The following is an 18,855-nucleotide window of genomic DNA, read 5'->3' on the forward strand; positions in this document are numbered from 1 at the left end:
GCGGAGCAAAGAGAACGGACGGCTTATCACGACCCACGTCGGCTGCACCAGAGCCGGCTCCTGCCCTTTCCTCCCGTCGGAAAACAATGCCGCGCTCACGGGTAGGCACGACGGCCAACGCTGGGAGCGACGCGGGACAAGGAGACGCTGGAGAGGCCTCCTGGGAAAGGCGCCCCCGCCCCGCTCCTCCGCACGGGCAGGCAGGCAGGCGGCCGGAGCACAGCCGTCCCCGGGCCCCGTCCCCAGCCCCCCCGCAGGCCGGGGGGCACCGCGGCCACAATCCCTATTCATCCCGGTCGCTGGCGGGTGCGTCAAACAGGACCCGTACTATTTCTGTATCAAAAACTATTTGAAATGCCGTGAGTTCTCAGCAGAAGCTGCGAGGGCTCCTGACCCAGCGCGCCCCGAAGGAAACAATACAACCTTCTCTGCTTAAAGAATGCAGCATCAAAACAAAAAAGCCTGTATTCTCATGAATATTTTATGTGGAGTAGAAAATTGCTTTTATAGGTTGGGCCTTGAGAAACATATTAATACAATCAGACTCGTGACGTTAGTAAAAGCACAAAGACCATATTCAGGGTTTCAGGGCGAAACGGCAAGCCCGGGGCCGAGAATTCCAAGTTCTCAATCAGAAACAGGGAAAATCTGTTAGTCTCTCTGTTTTCAAATAAACAATCGTCAGAAAGGACACTGTCGTTTCCATGACGGGGTTAGATCCTCCTTCCCTAGCGCCGCTTCATGCCGCCGTATCGATAGGGAATAAAGGCCGGCACTATTCTCCAGAAGTTTCGGGTCTGCCCGAGTGAAGAATGACTCATTCACATCGCGGGGGGAGGCCGGCTATTCCAACTCTGTGACTAGGATCGCCTCCCGCTCCGACATTCTGTCCATGGGACGGGGGCGGGGGTGTGGGGTGGGGGGAGCGCAGAGGGAGGGGGCGTTGGGAACGCGTTGACCGTGGCCCTGTCACACGTGCGGAAGAGCACGTCCCCTGGGGAGAGCAAGGGCGATGAGCTGGACACCCCACGTCCCCACCGCAGGGAGCAGCAATCGCCCCCAAATCCCATGCCTGCCCCCCAGCCGCATGCTGGCTTGGCCAAGCACCCCCTTTTCGTTATGCTCACACCCTCCACCCGGGTGCCCCAGGCGCTCTTCTTTCGCTGATGGCGGCGACAAGAGTGAGGAAGGCTCCTGGGAAGACAGGAGGTCTCGAGTCCAGTCTGCCCGCGGCGCCGGGGACCGCTGGCGAGGAAGGGCTCCGTCTGGGGCGAGGTCCTGGGTGACCCCCAGGAAGCCCAGCGCCACCCCCACCCCCAGTTCCTGCCCCTGCGCCCACATGGGCGGCCTCCAGGCCTCCCCGAGCGGCGGGGCGGGGGCGAGAAGGCCGGGTCGGCGGCAGACGGGAGTCGGGGGCGGCTCACGGGCTGGGGGCCGCAGCGCGAGGGGCCAAGTGGGGGGGGGGTTCGCGTCCGGCCGGGCGGCCCGGGGTCTCCCGCGCAGCCGCCAGCGGGCTCGGCCTCCCGGCCGGCAGGGCCTCCTCGGTCCCCGCGCCAGCCAGCTTCCCTCTGCGCTCCAAGCGTGTCCCGAAGGCACTCGCGCTCGTCCCGCCCTCCACGCTCCGCTGCTTCGGCTGCGTTCAGAACCCCAGCGGGAGAATCACCCCTTGGGGTCGCGGGAGCCCTGCTCCCTGGCCTTATCCCCAGAATCGTCCCTGGAAGCCGGGACGCCATCGGACCTGGGCCCTTGGCTGTGAGCGGTTCCTCCCTCGGGCTGTTGGTGAGGCCTCCTCGTCCCCAGTGTCCTCAAGGTCCACAGTCACATGGCCGCGGGCGGTCTGGGGCTGTCCTCGCGCCGCCCGCCGCCCGCCTTGACCTACTGTTCGTCTCCACTCTCCGCTGCTGAAACCTCATGCTTGGGGAACCTGCTCGAACGACCCTCCAGCTTCCTCTTCCGTTTCCTCCCACCTGCCTCCTCCTCACCTTGTGCTCAACTCTACGACACTCCCTTGGAGGGACACTCTAACCTTTCCGTGGGTTTCCGTGATTTCTGCTGGGACGTTTTTAGCAGACGGCTCCCGGGGCCACCTTCTCCCTGAAGAGCCTGCCCTAGAAGTCCACGGCCGTCCTCAACTCGCGCGTGGCCCCAGGCCAGGGCCTCTGGATTACGTCCTCCAGAGGGAAAGAACCTCCCGCTGGCCACCCCCCACCGGGGCACGTGCTCCCAGGGCACGGCGAGGAGGATGTCCAGGAGTCTCCCACGGCTGCCTCGACGCCCGCTCTCTCATTCACACCCCAGGGGGCGGGCGCGGGCCTGGCTTTCCCTGGTCCGCCCCAGCGCCCGTGACTGACCCACCTGCTCTCCAACTCCCAACCCCAAGGCCGCTTCTCTTGGCCGGTGCTTGGGGCCCGTGACCCTGGTCTGGGATACGCTGGGGCAGACCGGCCATCGAGGCGTGTTCTCTGTAACACTTCAGAACGTATCTCTGAACCAACTCTATTAAAAACCACAATCAGATACCATAATACGCCCAGAGAAATGAACAACTGTTCCATGATATCATCAAACAGCCACAGAGCATTTCCACGCTGTAGCGAGCTCACACATGTTTTGTAAACTTCGATCAAATCAAGACCCAAATAAGGCCGCACGCTGTGCTGGCTGACGCTCGCCTCCAATGCCTTCTCCGCTAAAGGTCTGCTCCTTCTCCCGCCGGCACCCCCTCCAGCTCACGGGCTATGGACACCGATCGTCCACCCCGTGGAGTCTGCCCTGCTCTGGACCTGGCGGGCCGCGCCTGGGCTGCAGGCTAACGTGGCCCCCCGGCCTGCGCGCCCGTGACCTGGACGCGGGGTCTGGAGGCGCCGTCAGAGTCAAGACCACCTCCGCGCACGGTTCCCCAGGTGCTCCAGGAGCTGCTGTGTCTCCACGTCTCTTGGGCCCTGACCGCTGCCGCGGCGAGGTCTTCGGAGGTGCGAGGTGGGCTTGCCCAGGGCCACCCTGGCCTCTGGATTCGCCACCTTATTTCTGTCATCAGGAAGGACCCCGAGGCAACTATCTTCTTACCCTGACAAACAGTTTTTAGAAGGAAGGCAGGGACACTGCCTGATTCTCTTCCTTTATTTGCCAATTTTCAAAAATAATGAGCAGTTTGCAGCATCCTCCAGATGTGAGCGATGGGAAGGGTTCTGTTTTTCAAGATCCAAGAAACAGGGCCCACTGCGGTTCCGCGCGGACGATGCTCTAACGTCCCCCCTCCCTGACCGACGAGGGCCCCGGCGTGGCCCACGAGCCGCTCCGAAGCCGGCCGCAGCCCTCTGTTCTGCTGTGACGAGACGTGCCGGAAATCCTCACACGTTTTGGGATCAGCTGTTTGTCCAAGGAGAAGTGGGTCCCTTTAGTGGGAAGTGGTGTTTAGAGACCACAGCCTCGCGCTGCCCACGTGTCCTGTCTGGGCGAGCTCTGCTTGGGACCCATCTGTGTCTCTCCTGAGGTTTTTGTGAATTTCACAAGAAAAAATTTGTCACGTGCCTTCAACCTGCCATCTCGCCGTGGAACCTCAGAACGCAGAACCTATTAAAAATATCATTCAAAAGGACTGCACCTACATGATCAAGTTCCATTCAAAATACTGATTTATACGGATTGTCACTTCCCCCAAAGCGTTCGTAACTGGATGACAACTCTTCTATTTAATGCTGTGCTGTGGGTGTGTGTGTGTGTGTGTGTGTGTGTAAAGGGGAGATGAGGTATGGAAGTCAAGATTTTAAATGTAAGGATTTAAAAATATTCTGGAGGGAATGCATATAACGTAAGCTCCTACCTTGGCTCCGTATATAACTAAGCACATAGGTTATTTCTCTGTGCCTCACTGCGATGTATGCGTGCGATGCCAAGGAAAGAAACTTCTGTTAACAATTTACTGTACGCTCAAGTATGCCTGAAACATAAAAATAAAACGATTGTGGCACGAGAAAAGGCAATTTTGTTCTATATTGTTTTGTTTCCAATTGACATCTACATGTAAAGAAAGAACTATAATCCAGGGAGGTATTGATGGATCGTGACAGATGTATATATACGGGATGGTTTTTAATCTGGTGTGGGGCAGGGAGAGAGCACGGCACGCAGGTCACATTGAGGCGACCCTTTGAAATGGTGTTTTTTGTGCATGTGATTTCCTTGCAGGGCTCTAGAAATCAAGCGGACACTCGTAGGCCCTGCTGTACCCCCTGCTTCTGCCTTCTGGCCAAGGAGGAGGTTGAGAACTCTTCCAAGTCAATGAGAAATATGGTGACCGCCCCACGTGCAGGTGGCACAGGACATCCCAGGGCAGAGCAAGCGTCCCCCTCCTCCTGCACCAGCAGGTGATCACAGGCCCCGTGGGCTGAGCCTGACCCGAGGCTGGACAAGCCACTCCCCGGGATGCTGCCCCCGTCGGGCGGCCGGGGGCCCTGAGTCCACGCGGCCTAAGCGTCGTGAACAGCGGACGCGGAGCCAGCGAGCTGCAGGGCACCCTGGGCGGCCGTCAGGCTGGGCGCACAGCTCACCCGAGAAGCCAGGGCTGCGGGTCAGCGCCCCCGACCGCACCCCCCCACCGCCCCTGTGCCTCCGGCCTGGGCCTTGCTCACCTGGCTCACGACCCAGAGAGGTCTTCCCTGTAACTACTGGCTTGCTCGGTGCTCTCCGTGAACAACTCCTGCTCCTGAGAAGCTCCCAGGACGGGTCCAGCGGGGGCCGCCCCGCGAGGCGTCGCTCGAGGCTGACACAGGGCCGCAGAGGCGCAGCCCCCGCCCGGCGCCGGGAGGACACGTTAAAAAGTGCAGCAGAGCCACACGTCGCCTGCCGGGCACAGGGATGACTCGGGAAACCTCTGATACGCTACCTTCAGCACGAAAGACAAAAGCTACAGTCGACACCGGGGTGTGTTCCCGTCCATGGTCTCTTTATCCCCCTACTTCGGCTTCCTGCCGGCTCGCGGCCTCCCCGGACCGTGTGCCCCCACACAGCACAGACTCTGGGCCACAGCCTCTGCCACCCTGCAGGGGGCGTCCCCACAGCTGGCGAGGGGCTCCCCGTGGCCTGGCTCCCTCGGGCCAGCCCCCACGCGGCCTCTCTGCTGTCTGCTGGCCCCAGGGAGACTGTTCCGGCAGGGAAGGCAAGCCAGCGGAGCTGGAGGAAGGGTTCGCCCTGCAAACACTGCCTTCCCGGCCACATCCCAGCAAACCACAGTGGGAGACATCGGGGCGGGAGGGAGGCTGCTTCTGGGAGCCAGCTCTGCGGTCTGCAGCCTCAGCAGCGGGGCGCCACTTCCAAGGAAGCTCAGAGAGACATCTACCCGGGGCCGCTGGGATGTCAGCTCACAGGACACCCAGTGGGGACACCTGGGCTCTCCAGTTGTCCACAAGTAGGTCAGAGTCTGCAGACACAAGGCCAGCATGCGCAGTTGGGAGCCGTGGTGACTGCGTGGACTCTGGGGCCCGGTGGCCTGGGAGGAGGCCCCTGGTAGCGACAGGACAGTTGCTCCCTGCAGGGCAATGCGGGCCAGTGTGCGCAGTGCTGGCACGTGGCTGGTGCTGCCTATGCCAGAGCCGGACGCCCCCAAGCCAGTCACCCACCATGGAGGCCGTGCAGCTGAGGCTGGCAGCCAAAGCGGGAAGGGCACCCGGGAGAGGTGTGCGCAGCTGGGCCCGCCCTGCCTCACGTGCTCCTGAGGCTGCGCCCCAAAACCTGGGCCCAGAAGGTGATTTTTTGCAGCGTGATAAAACGGGGTGGTCAGCAGGCCAGGAGCGAGGCCCAGGAGGGGGCCAGCGCAGCCCCAGGGGTGTGCCTGTCCGGCCAGCATAGCCGAAGGGAGTCTGTGGAGAAGCACGAGGCACGGGGTGGCCCGCAGCCGGCTGGGCAGGGGTGAGGCCCCCACAACCCAGGCTCCGGGATTCTGCACGCAGGCCTGTTCTCCTCGGCACCAGCCATGCTGCAAATCTCGGGCTGGCAAGCACTGTCCTGGAGCGTCCAGTGGCCGGTGAGGGGGACAGGGACACCCTAGGGGGACGACTCTCTTCACGTGAGTGGGGACTTCACTTTTTATAATCAAGTTCTTTCTAGCAAACTCAACTGTAAAGGATCAAAACTTGTTGATCATGCATAGATTCTGGGACATTCCATTCTGTACTTTAACCAGCAGTGAAGAAGTGTGACTGGAAAGCATCATCATGATGGATTATGCTTCCAGGATCCCAAAGAAGGGACTACGGTGGTGTCTTTGCTTCTCCTAGATTTATGAATCAGTACAAGTTACTCGTTTTTTCAGCTGGAAGCCCTGTTAGAGAAACAGACGTGGGGGTTTAGAAACAAATAGACTGGAGTGGCCATCCCGGGACCACCTTCTTTAAAACTGGTGTAGGCACAGCGTGGGGGAGAGAGGCCTAGGTGCATGGGGGGAGACACACCAGCCCATCCTCGCACCACCCGCAACTGCATGTCACCTGAAGTCCCAGGAGTGCACGCACATCCAGAGTGGGACAGCCCAGTCCCGGCCAAGGCCGCCTCCCACAGCAGGCCCTGCCCCTGCCCAGGCCAGGCCTCCTGCTCTGCACACCTGCTGTGCTCATGGCTGCACAGGTGAGGGGTCCTGGGTACCCACACACCCAGAACCACAGGGTGACAGGAACAGGAGCCAGGAGCACTGGAGCTTGTCGGGGCCCCACACAGATGAGATGCACAGACTTTCTAAGGCAGAGGGAGAAAGGAATTCAGGCTCCTGCATGTCCTCAGAGCTGGGTGCTGACCCTGCAACAGCGGCCCCGGGTTAGGGCAGACCTCGCTCCCTGCAGCCCAGTCCCCCTCCTCCTCTGGGGAAGAAACATAAGGCTCCCGTGAGACGGGGGCAGGGGTGGAAGACAATGAAGAGAACAGAGCAGACCTCAGTCCTCTTAACATCTCGGTACAAATCTGAAGTCCAGTGATGCTGCCGCTCCCTTCCTCGCCCCTGCCACAACCCCACTGACTGCACAAACTGCCCACTCCAGACCCCTCTCCCAGACACGGGTCACCGATGGCCCGGGACCAGCAGTCCTGCTGCCTGGGCTTCCCGCCTCCCGGCCAGGTAGGACCACAGAGCTGCGGTCCCAGAAGTCCTGTTGCAGAGTGCGCTCCTAACTGCGAGCCTCCACTTAGGTCAGAGCTCTGCAGACCCAATATTTGAACACAGCTGGCTGAGAATTTTCCAGAACTGATGGGAGACATGAATCTGCAGACACAGAAAGCACAACCAAAGCAGGGGAAAACAAAACAAAACAAACAAATAATAAATTAAGATAATTTCAAAGTGGGACTGCAGATACCAAAGAAAATGTTCCAAACACCCTGAAATAGAAGAGCGAGTGTCCTACAGAGGGATGAGGTGGTGACCAAGAGATGGTGACCCACCCCTAAGCGCGAAGAGACAACTGTCCAGCTGTGCTTCCGTCCAGAGCGATGTGCGATACAGGAACTGTCTTCCAAGAACAAGCTCGGGACGCATGCAGACGTACATCCAGTTAGAAATGAGGACGGTTTGAGAATCAAACACGAAGACGACGGTGAAGACGAATCCCCAATAAACACTGTGCAAGATGGGAACGAACACAGCACCTAGCTGTGGCATCAGACTCGACGACAACGAAGTACTGGGTAAGGGGCAGGGAGGGGGCCTGGCGAGAGTTGTTAGTGTTCTAGTTACTTCCATGGCTGAGCAGGCTAGAAACACTGATGCCTTCCAGAGCAGCGGGGGCCCGGAATCAATCAAAAACAATTTTAGGGAGAAAAAAAAAGAAATGTGGCCACTCACCACACACATCTCACGCACTCACTCCGCACGCACACACCCCGCGCATGCACACACGGACAGCTGGGTAACTCCTGAGGGAAGAGCACTGCATCTAGAAAGTCTTTGCCAAAAATAATCACACCTGAATCTGATCAAACCTCTGGCTCTAACTACTAGCTTACAGGGAACACAGGTGACAGAGGTCTATTTAAAATGACAAGACAGGAGATGGATGAAATCAAGGAAAATTTAAAACATGGGAAAACTGCACAAGACAAGCCACTTCGTATCTTCAAAGATGAACTGCAAAGGTCAGAACAAAACAGACACAACAGGCGGAGGGAGAAGCTGTGGAGTCAGCCGGAGACTGTAGGAGACACACCCATCACCAGGTGTGAGTATTAACTGGACCCGGAGGCAAACAATACACTAAAAATACATATATATTCTACATACCGTCCAGACATAGAAACACTAGGTGAACATCTTAATTGTCAGTCTTGTCTAGATGGGAGGACGGCATCATAGGTACGCTTAATGCGGAGTCCCTGTCTTTCAAATGAGGCGACACGGTGACGGGGACTGAATTCAAATCAATCAGGAGGGCAGAGGTGGCAAGTAAGTGAGGGCACAGATAGAACACGGCCACGCGTCCGCGGCACCGCCCGGGATGACTGATGGCAATGGCTCCTTCTAGCATTTTCTGCACTTTCGAATGTATCTAAAATTTTCTGATACAAAGTAAATTTTTAAAAATTGCATCTCTAAACATGGGTCAAAGAAGAGATCATAACAGCCGTTTAAAAATAATTAACATGGGGACGCCTGGATGGCTCAGCGGTTGAGCATCTGCCTTAGCCTCAGGGCATGACCCTGGGGTCCTGGGATCGAGTCCTGCATCAGGGTCCCCGCAGGGAGCCTGCTTCTCCCTCTGCCTGTGTCTCTGTGTTTCTCGTGAATCATAAATCTTTTTTAAAAAATTAAAAATCGTTAACATGGAAAGAAAATGAAAAAGTACCTGTAATAAATTACGAGCTTCTCCTCTTATTGTACTAAGAAAAAAATCGACAGCTTTACATAGTCACATGTGACAATCATTAGCATGCAAACTAATAGGCTTGATTTATCTCTAAGATGTTAGAAAAAACAACACAAGAATAAATACAAGGAAAACAGACGGAAGGAGATCATAAGTCTATAAATGAAATGGAAAACAACCATTACATACATTCACGTGTTCCAACATGATACAAAAGTGGTTCTTTAAAAAGGCCAATAAAACAGACAAACTTCTGGTGAGAGTGGTTTAGAAAATGACAGAGAGCCACAAATTAACTGTGGAGATGGCAGACACTGAAAATATGACAAAATACAACAAACAACTTTCAGGCCATAAAGCAGACACATTTCTAGAAAAATAAAACTTTCCCAAATTGACAAAAAACAAAAAATAGAGTAACTCTATGATCACAAACTACATTGAATTGATACTTTACGATCTTCCCACAAGGATCATATTAGAGACCATATTGCCCACCTTTCGAATAACTGATCATTCAGTTTTAAAGAAAACTTCCAAGGAAACAGAAAAATAAAGATCACCCCTGAGCTCCTGCTATGAGGCTAGTAAGGACCTTGTCATGGAAACCAGGCAGAGACAACATAAAAAGTTACGGCCTCCGTCATGAACACAGCCACAAATATCCCAAATAAATTATTAGCAAGCTTAATCCAGCAGCCTATAAAAACAGATAAAAGATGAAAAGAAGTGGAATTTAAAATGAGAAATGCAACATCTGTACAGAACATCCATCAATGCGATTCACTACACTAATAACGATCACCTTGATCATCTTAATAATGAAAATAAGCACATTTATAAAATCCAGCAACTGCTCACATTATAAAAGCTCTCGGCAAAGTAAGAAGAAAAGGTAATTTCTTTAATCTGAAAAAGGGCATCTGTAGAGAAACCACAGCAAATACTGCTTTTAATGACGAACCTTGAACAAGACACGGCTCCAGCCAGAGAAAGCACAGGCAGTAACACCATGCACAGAAAAGTATGGGACCAAACCATCACGATCCGCACTCAGGCCTGCCCGTACGGAGCCCCCCGGCCCTCGGCCCCACAATGAATCACCGCGAAGCCAGCAGAACTTACAAGCTGACACGAGGTGCGAGGCGAGATCGACATGGGCAAACCGGCTGCACTTCAATATCATCCAACAAAGAATGAAGGCCTAATAGTTAAAGGAACACAAAGTACCAAAAATTTTATGGCTGAAAATTATAAAGGCCGTTCAGAAATATTTTCAACAGGCGGAGGACGCGGAGAGATGGAGCAAGTTAGGGACGAGAAGACTTACTGTCGTGGGGACGCGCACACTCTGCAGGCTGAGCTGTGGGCGCGGCGCATGGGCCCCCGGGGCGGGCCCCGGGATCAAGGACGGGGCAGGAGGGACCCCGGAGCAGAGCAGGTGCCCCTGCCCGCAGCCCGCGCAGCCCGTCCCCGGGCGCGGCGACCCCGGACACTGCCGGGCGCAGGTGTCAACGGGACGGAAGCCGCCCCCACTCACCGCAGCCCAAAGTGAATTCCGCAGGAATTCAGGCTCAAACGTGGAAGGCAAAGCTCGAGAACAACTCAAGAGGCCAGAAGCGCCAACGCCCGGACAAGGTGGATCCGCCGGGCGACATTTCCAGGCAGGACTGCTGCTGTCGGACACCGTTTACCGGGGAGGCTGAGCCCTGGCGACGCTCGCGGGCCCTGCGCGGAGGCGCCCGAGGCCTCGGTCTCCGCCGGCCAAGGAGACGCTCCAGACCTCCAGCGGAGAATGGGGAAAGTGGAATAAGATGAACAGGCTTCTCAGGAAGGAGGGCTCCTGACGGCCGCGGCACCTGCGTGACCCAGGCGAGCCCGCAGGACACCACGAGCCCCCGGGGGCGCGGGAGCCGCCGGCGGCATGACGAGGAGGCCCTTCGGGGGTCACAGGCTTGCCCTCGGGAGGCCGAATCTGGGTCCTGGGACCCAGGAACTGCAGGCCCGAGTGTGGTCTCCGTACGTGGGAAATCCCTGCGCGTGGGCAAGAGCAGGGCCAGCCGCAGCCGTCCAAGGAGCCACCGGCAGAGCAGCGCGGGGATGGACAGGGTGAGTCTGCTCAGCCAGACACACGCCCCGGAGCAAGAGGACGACAGGCCGCCGGTGCCCGTCCCGGTGCGACAGCACCGCTCCAGGCAGCGCACGCCTATGGCCCGCCTAGTTTCTCAAAGAAAGCCAGTCAGGGACAAACACTAAAGTGAGGACAGGGTGCGTCGGGTGCGGGCCGCGACTCCCCGCATCCCCTACTGGCCTCTGGGCAAGAGGCCCGGGGCCCCGGGGGCAGGTGAGCCGTGCAGAAACCCGCCCGGGACAGTGTCTCACTCCACTTTGCACCTGGAGTGATACACCCGGGGCTCTTGGGTCTCCTGGCGATAGAGGATGGACCGGCGTTCCCAAATCCTACCTCCCAGCCTTCTCAGGGACAGAGGGCACTTCACGTGTCAAGAAGGTTCACACGCGGTCCGGGTGGGTGCAGGTGGCGGGGAGGTGGGGCACGGGGCAAGGCCCTCCCCGGGGGACCGTGCTGGCCCCCTGCCCCCTGCAGGTGTCCCCAGCCTGGGCCCAGCCTCTCAGCCTCACCCCACCAATGCGGGGCCCCTTCCTATGGTAAAATGTCACCCCAAGGGGCGCAGGCGTTGGCTTGCTAAGACCTAGTTCTTGACGGGAGGGATGAAGGACTCCTGGGGCTACAGAGCCAGGAGGAGGAAGCACGATGGCCCGACCCACTCACCCAGCTCCACTTGGCCACCGTCACTTCCTCACGGGAAACTTCGTCTTAAAGTCCATTTAAACTGACCTGTATGAATCAGTTTTAAATGAAAATTTCTGATGGGGAAATAACCATGTTTCCTCTGTCTTCCTTCTTTTCGTAGGATCAGCACAGATCTGCTGCCCTCCGGTACAAAATCCAGCTTCCAGAAAGCCAGGAGGACCGAATGCTCTGCCCTCCCGAGGGCCTGGCGCGGCCGCTTCTCCGGGAGTGCGACGGTCCCCCGGGATGGGCCAGGACCCCCCGACCCCTCCCCCGGGCCGGCCCTGCGTGTGGATGAGGAGGTCGACAGCTCAGAGCTTTCCCTTCCTGGACAGTACCTTCGGGGACACCTGCCTTCAAAGCATGTCCAGTCACGCTGCGTAACCTGAGCGAGGGGGCTGCCGGCCAGCGCAGGGCACCTGTGCTGGGCCTCCGTGGGGGCTGTGGGCCCTGACCCAGTGACCCGGCAGCTTGGGCTGCAAAAACCGCTTTGCGCCCCGGCGGACACTGGCCACACCCCGTCCCCAGGATCCAGCACGTTACCTGCCCCCCCGACCTGTACACCAGCTGCTCCCGCCACCGCGTGGGAAGACGAGCAAACAAGGCGGTGGCGCCGTGCCCCGGTGAGAACCCGGCGGGGAGCGGGTGGGCCCCCTGGGGACGCCGAGCTCACACCCCGACCTGAGTACAGGCAGCCCGACCTCCTCAGCCTCCTGTTTCAAAGAAGTCATTTCACGGACTGCAGGGTCATTTCGAAAATAATCTCCTTGGCGGCTGAAAACCGCTCGTGCAGCCTCTGCCGGTTCCTAAAGTGACCACGGAAGGCGTGGGGCGGACAGTTATCTGCTCCACGCAGATTTCAATTCTGAAGTCCGGCGACAGGGCTTTCTTAAGAAGAAATGGATGAAAGGGAATGCGAACTGAGATGTCGAGAATTTCTGCAGGATTATTAGGAGTCCAATTAATCTTTAACTTAGATTGTGAAAACACAAGGTTAAGAGGCCTTTCCACCCAGTCGCCGCCTGGCTGAGCCGAGGAGGGTTCGTTCTTGATTCTTGAAGAACGGCTTGTGAGGAACACGGGCTGCTGGCACTTACCCTCCCCCTCCGAAGACTCCACTCTGGGGACAGCCAAATGACCGAAATCCTTCCCAGGAGCAGATCGTGCGAGGAGACAAGAGCCGCAGGATTCTGGGAGCTGGGAAGGGGCCCGGCGATGCAGAGTGAAGAAGGACCCGGCCCGGAAGCCAGGACGGCCAGGGACCTCGGGGCCGGGGAGGCCGCGCTACGGGCAGCCTTTGACCCCACGGCCCGCCCGCCCCCCGCACGCAGGGACTCCCAGAGCAGCGCCGAGCGGAGGGCGGGAGCTGGGTGCTGGCCCGAGGCAGGAGCGGTGACAGCTGATACACTGCAGGCCGGAGTGCGGGGGCCGGGCCTGCGCCCCAGGGAGGAGCCGAGAGCCCAGGAGGGAAGGGCCAGGTCATGGCACCGGGGCCCGAGGAAGGGCCAGGCCCCTGCCCAGCGACCGGCCAGAGGACGGGTCCCGCCAACACACCCGCCCAGCTTCGTGGAGACTCACCCTTGGATACGGGCCGAACACTGAGGAAAGCCTCTACCGTGAAAAACAAAAAAGCGCCCTCTGCACAGCCCGCAGAAGTGCACTGTCTGCTGCCCCTCACACCCCCCCCCCGAAAATGCAAGGGCTGGGAGGTGGCTGGGTGGCCCAGCTGCTCCCTATGCCCCCTGGCCCCGAACCCAGAAAAGTGCGGGGAACATGAAGGTGGCCCCGATGCTGAGGGAGGAGGAGGGAGGCAGGGCCTAGCACCGCTCAGCAGCCCCCAACCCACCAGAGAACATCCTTCGAAGTGCGGCCCAGGGGCAGACGAGGGTCCTAAGCACCCACAGCCAAGGGGACAGACGCTGCTCACTGGGCGCAAGTGCCGTGGACTCCTCCTCGGTGGGAGCTGATAAAGAACACGCTCCACCCGACACCCAAGTCCCCCGCCGCTGCCAGGCGCGCCTGAGGTGGGCCTCCTGCCCGCCGCCTCCAGCCAGCCACTGAAATGTGCCCCCCTCGGGCCCAGGCCCTCGAGGAGGAAGTCCCGCAGCCTGGGCTCACCTCCAGCAAGCCCGCGGGGGCACCTGCATGCTCCGGGGTCCTGGGGACCCACCCACTCTGTGGGCCACATAGTCACACCAGGCGTTTCTTCAGCTCTGAACGTGGCCAGAGCCATTTTGCCAGCTCTGGCGACAGTGGACGTGCTCACCCTGGAAAACCAGCCCAGGGACAGCCCACAGGCTCACGCACTGAGCACATGAGTGCTGGCTGACGCCCAGCCTTCTGGAGCCTCTCCAGACAGTCCGCAGGGGACAGGCACAACAAGCCCCCAGACCCGCCCTCCACGGAGCGCACAGCCTGGAGGGGAGGCGACCACAAAGGAAACGAGTGCGTGAACCACGCAGCAAGCGGGACACACGGACACTGCTAACCGCCTGCTAATCCCCATTTAACCGATGTGCAAAACGGACAGGTGGGGAAGCAGAGCAATCTGCCCAGGTCACAGTGATAGGAAGCAGAAAAGCTGAGCCCGGGCTCCAGGAGCGCCACAAGGTCATCACGTGCATTCATCTCCTGTGGCTCTTCCTACACACTTAGTGGCTCCAAACAACACAGATTTATCCCACGGTTCTGGCGGCTCCAGGGGAGAATCTGCTCCCGGCCTTTCCCAGCCGCCAGGTCCCCCTGTCTTCAAAGCCATCAGTCACTGCAGCTGTCCTCACGACTCCTTCTTCCACTCTGACCCTCCTGCCTCCCCATCTGAAGGACCCTTATGATTCCACTGGACCCACCTGGGTAATTCAAGATCATCATCCATCTCAAGATCCTTAATCACACCTACAAGGTCCCTTTGGCCACGTTAGGTCACATCCTCACAGATTCTGAATTAAGGCGTGGACCTTTGGGTGTTGGGGGACACTACCTATGAACCAGACTCTGGCTTCTGGGCTGAGCTGGAACAGGGGGCTACAACAGAAGCAAGGAACAGGTGGGGAGGTGCCTGCGGGTTCTAGGTGCGAGCCAGTGGTGGCCGGGCTGCCGTCGTCACTGACGGAGAGGGGGAGTAGCCAAGCTCTACACATACTTAATAACTAACTTTACTGAGCACACGGCCTTTTACCCTTCAGAAATGCACAAGTCAGTGAATTTCTAGTAAATTTACCAAGATGTGCAAGCGTCACCTTGAACCCATGTTAGAACGTTTTCATCACTCAGAAGGGACTCCTCCTTCTGCGCATGCTTTGCCGGGCAGCTGATGGCATTTGCTAGTTGGGAGAATGGGCTATGGAGACAGGATTTCAAGGGCGAATCGGGGCTTCAGAGGATGGTGGAAGCACTGAGTCTGGGTTGGTACGGGCAACCAAGAGTCCAGTTTCAGACACTCAAGTCTGAGGTGCCTACTAAACACCCAGGCAAGGACCCAAAACAAGCAGCTGGCTCTTGAATGTGGAATCAGGCAAGATCTGGGCTAGAGCTAGAAATCTGAATGGGAGCAGAACCAAGATGCTGTTCTTGATTGTGAATGGATGAGATGGGGCCACTGAGATCGCCACAGGAGTCAACAAGAATGAGAAGGCATCCAAGGGCCCAGCCCTGGGGACACCTCAATGCTGAGGTATAGGGGAGATGAGATAATATCTGCCCAGGAGTTAAAGGATGAGGGGCCAGGACAGTGGACAGGTAACCGGAGCGTGTGGTTCTGGGACAAGGTACTTCTAGAAGGGGTTGGTGGACTGAGTCAATACTGGGGAAAGGCCACGCAAGATGAGGGCTAGAACATGGCATCCTGGGATTTGGCAAAAAGTCATCAATGAATATAGGGACCCTGTGCTGGGAACCAGGGGAAAACTGGATTATCTGTGAGATGCTACAGCCCCCGCCCCGGGTGGCAGGGGCACAGGGGGCAGGCACAGCCAAATCACACAAGCTTGTCTTGCCTACAGATGAACAACAGGCAGCATCAAAGACCAATGCCTCCTCGGGATCAGAAGCGGGTAAGGGCTCAAGAGGCAGGAAGACAAGTACCCATCCCCTCAACCCCATCTTTCTAGGTCAACACCACCAAGGGCAGTGACACTGGAAGACCCCCCTCCCAGCACAAACGTTGGAACTCTGTCCAGATCTCCACCCCACTCCCACCAACCAACACAGAACCAGGAACAAGAGCTCCAAACCAACCCCCGACCAGCAGCGGCAAGACAGTGCAGACCGGCCACCTGGCTGGACCAATGCCCTGGCACGAGGTGCTGGTGAAGGCAGCCACACTGCGGGCTGCACCAGCTCAGCACCATCTGGGTTCGTCAGAAACCACCATGAACCCACACGAGCCTCTCTGGATGGCAGCTGGAGAGGGAGAACTGAAGCCCCCGATGGATTGATACCTACTCCCTTGACCCAACTCATAGAAGCCGTGCCGTGTCCATATCATGCACTCAATTTTTAAAATTTATTTTTAATACATTAAAGCCTAATTTGCTTAACAAGTAAAACATATGGTCTTAAGTACTGACATCTATACACACACAGGCTCATAGGTCATGCAGTTTATGCATTTTAGTTAGGACCACGGTAGGCACAGCTTCCCTACTAGTAATCGCAGTAATTTCTACATCACATGTGTTTATGGACATACACGCACATACACTCACACTGAACATTCCAGTCAAGAATAGGAATGACATGGGGCCCCTGGGTGGCTTAGTCCATGAAGCAACTGTCTCAGCTCAGGTCATGATCTCGGGGTCCTGGGATCGAGCCCCACAACGGGCTCTCTGCTCAGTGTGGGGTCTGCTTCTCCCTCTCCTCCCTGCTTGTGCTCTCTCTCTCTCAAATAAATAAAATCTTAAAAAAAAAAAAAAAAAAAAAAAAAAGGAATGGCATGAATAAGCAGGCCACGCCAATGACCCTTCAATGATACTGCCACGTGGGGAGCACCCCAGGCTGCTGCGCTAGGTGCCTCGAGAGCTGTACGAGGTGCTCTGACACCCACACCTGCTGTGCCCTGGACCACAGCCAATCGACCTGAGGAAGTGGAGGCTTGCTCCGTCTAGCTTATGTTATGCTGTGGTGACCGTCCTGGGGGAGTGCTCGGCGGCCTGTCTTTGAGCAGTAGCCTCCGAAGCACAGCGTCTGAGGGGCTCCTTGGTGCAATGCCACTCTCCCTACTAGCGTGACACCCACCCTCCCTCTGCCCTTAAACTTCCTCCCCCTTGGGGTGACTTGCTCCCACCAGGACCAGATCAGGGAGGGCTGCACTGTCGCGGCCCCCACACAGGAAGGGGCGTGCAGCGGCCCAGCACTATACCCTGTGGGGTGACCGTCCCACACACGGGTTCAGTCCTGGGCAGCACTGTCCCGCAGGTAAGCAGCATCATCTCATGTTGTTCCCACCAGTAAGAAAGGTGGCTCCCTGCCCCCCACCTGCCTTACTCACAGGCCTTCCCAACAGGTGCCGACCTGCACATGAAGAAGGCTCTTTCTGGGCACCCCACATTGTCAAGAATTTCTAAATGCCCCAATCCCTGGTTTGGCAGACCAGAAGAAAGCAGCAGAAGGTATGTTTAAACAAGTATTCCATTTCATGACATTGCTCCCTCCTGCTAGCACAGGATCTCCAAAAGTGGTTCATTAAAAAGCCCTCCTCATGAAAACCAGACCCCCCCCCAGCAGCCCCAAGGACAGAATATTGGCGCAACCACCAGATACTCTACGGCCCGGGGCAGCAGCAGAGACCAGGGCGTCCTCAGCGAGGGTCCCCGGGCCTTGAAGTGAGACCCTGCTTCCAACCAGCTCCATGGGGCCCCAGAGGCACGGGGAGGTTTCCAGAAGCCTGATGAGCATAGTGCCTCTTCTCCTTGTAATGATGGCCACACTGACTGGGTCTCTAGACCCAACTTTTGGGAAGCTTTAGGTCAATGTAAAATTCCTTGGATTTGAAAAGGAAAGGACTGGAGGGTATTATGCTGAGTGAAATAAGTCAATCGGAGAAGGACAAACATTATATGGTCTCATTCATTTGGGGAATATAAATAATAGTGAAAGGGAATAGAGGGGAAGGGAGAAGAAATGGGTAGGAAATATCAGAAAGGGAGACAGAACATGGAAGACGACTAACTCTGGGAAACGAACTAGGGGTGGTGGAAGGGGAGGAGGGCAGGGGGTGGGGGTGACTCGGTGGCGGGCACTGAGGGGGGCACTTGACGGGATGAGCACTGGGTGTTATTCTGCATGTTGGCAAATTGAACACCAATAAAAAATAAATGTATTATTAAAAAAAAAAGGAAAGGGTAATCCAACAAACGATGGGGAAGAAACGCAACACATTCATTTTCGCACCTTTCTCAGCAATAAACCAATACCGTTCCAAGGGGAGTAAGTCAATAAATGGTAGTGATGATTGTTACTTACATGGTATGAAGAGAATTACCAGAACTAAAAATGACACCACCACTAACGAAACCACAGAGAGAAGGGAAGGGGTCGGAGACGGCGCAGTGTGCGGATTTATCTGTCATGGCATCAACAGATACTGCATAAAGCTGCCGCGCCAAGAAACAGCTCTTTATTTAAATATATGAACTTACAAAAGGTCCCATAATAAGATCTAAAGAGAGGACACAGCCTTACACATGGCCAGAAGGACAACACAACTACACACAGTGAACCACAGAGGTGGCCACAGAAAGCCCATGTACGCGAAGCGGCAAGAATCGAAGCATTTAATTCAGAAAACAGAACATAGAATTGGATGGAAAAACACAAAGCCAAACACATTCATTGTGCCACCAAATGTAAATGGGATATATTTCCTCAAAATTGATCAGATTGGGTAAAAAACAATATATTGTGTACACAGAAGGCAGCCAGAGGTACAAGACTCAATCTGAACCCCCTCCCCCCAAAAAAGTGCATGACAGGTGAAGAGTAAGAGAAAGAAATCGAAGGTGAAAACACTGGTATTGGAAGATTTAATCCAAAGCAAATGAGAAGTAAGGTGGAGGCCCATTTTGTAAGTCTAATAAGGTGTAGGATTTACCACGAGAACACGGCCACCGTGGGGATGTGTGTGAGCAGGGGACACACGGAAACCTGCGCAGACGTGGACACAAAGACAGTCCTGGCGGGGGGTGTGGGCTCGCT

At 56.6% G+C, this 18,855-nt stretch overlaps 1 protein-coding gene across 11 annotated transcripts in view; it reads right to left on the reverse strand.

Moving 5' to 3' along the window:
- The window catches only part of HDAC4 (histone deacetylase 4), a 274,710-nt gene that overhangs the window by 111,247 nt on the left and 144,608 nt on the right, over positions 1 to 18,855 (reverse strand). For 2 of the 11 annotated variants that reach the window (XM_072796917.1, XM_072796915.1), the window contains exon 1: positions 13,777 to 13,903. The exons of 7 other annotated variants lie outside the window; for them this stretch is intronic. In XM_072796917.1, coding sequence (XP_072653018.1) covers positions 13,777 to 13,891 — 115 coding nt within the window. In that variant the 5' untranslated portion in view covers positions 13,892 to 13,903. Of the gene's footprint in view, positions 1 to 12,755; positions 12,911 to 13,776; positions 13,906 to 18,855 lie in introns of those variants that run through there. 2 more of the 11 variants (XM_072796916.1, XM_072796925.1) reach the window with 2 other exon arrangements.

The sequence above is a fragment of the Canis lupus genome, chromosome 24 (assembly GCF_048164855.1).
Source record: "Canis lupus baileyi chromosome 24, mCanLup2.hap1, whole genome shotgun sequence".
NCBI classification, from domain to species: Eukaryota; Metazoa; Chordata; class Mammalia; order Carnivora; family Canidae; genus Canis; species Canis lupus.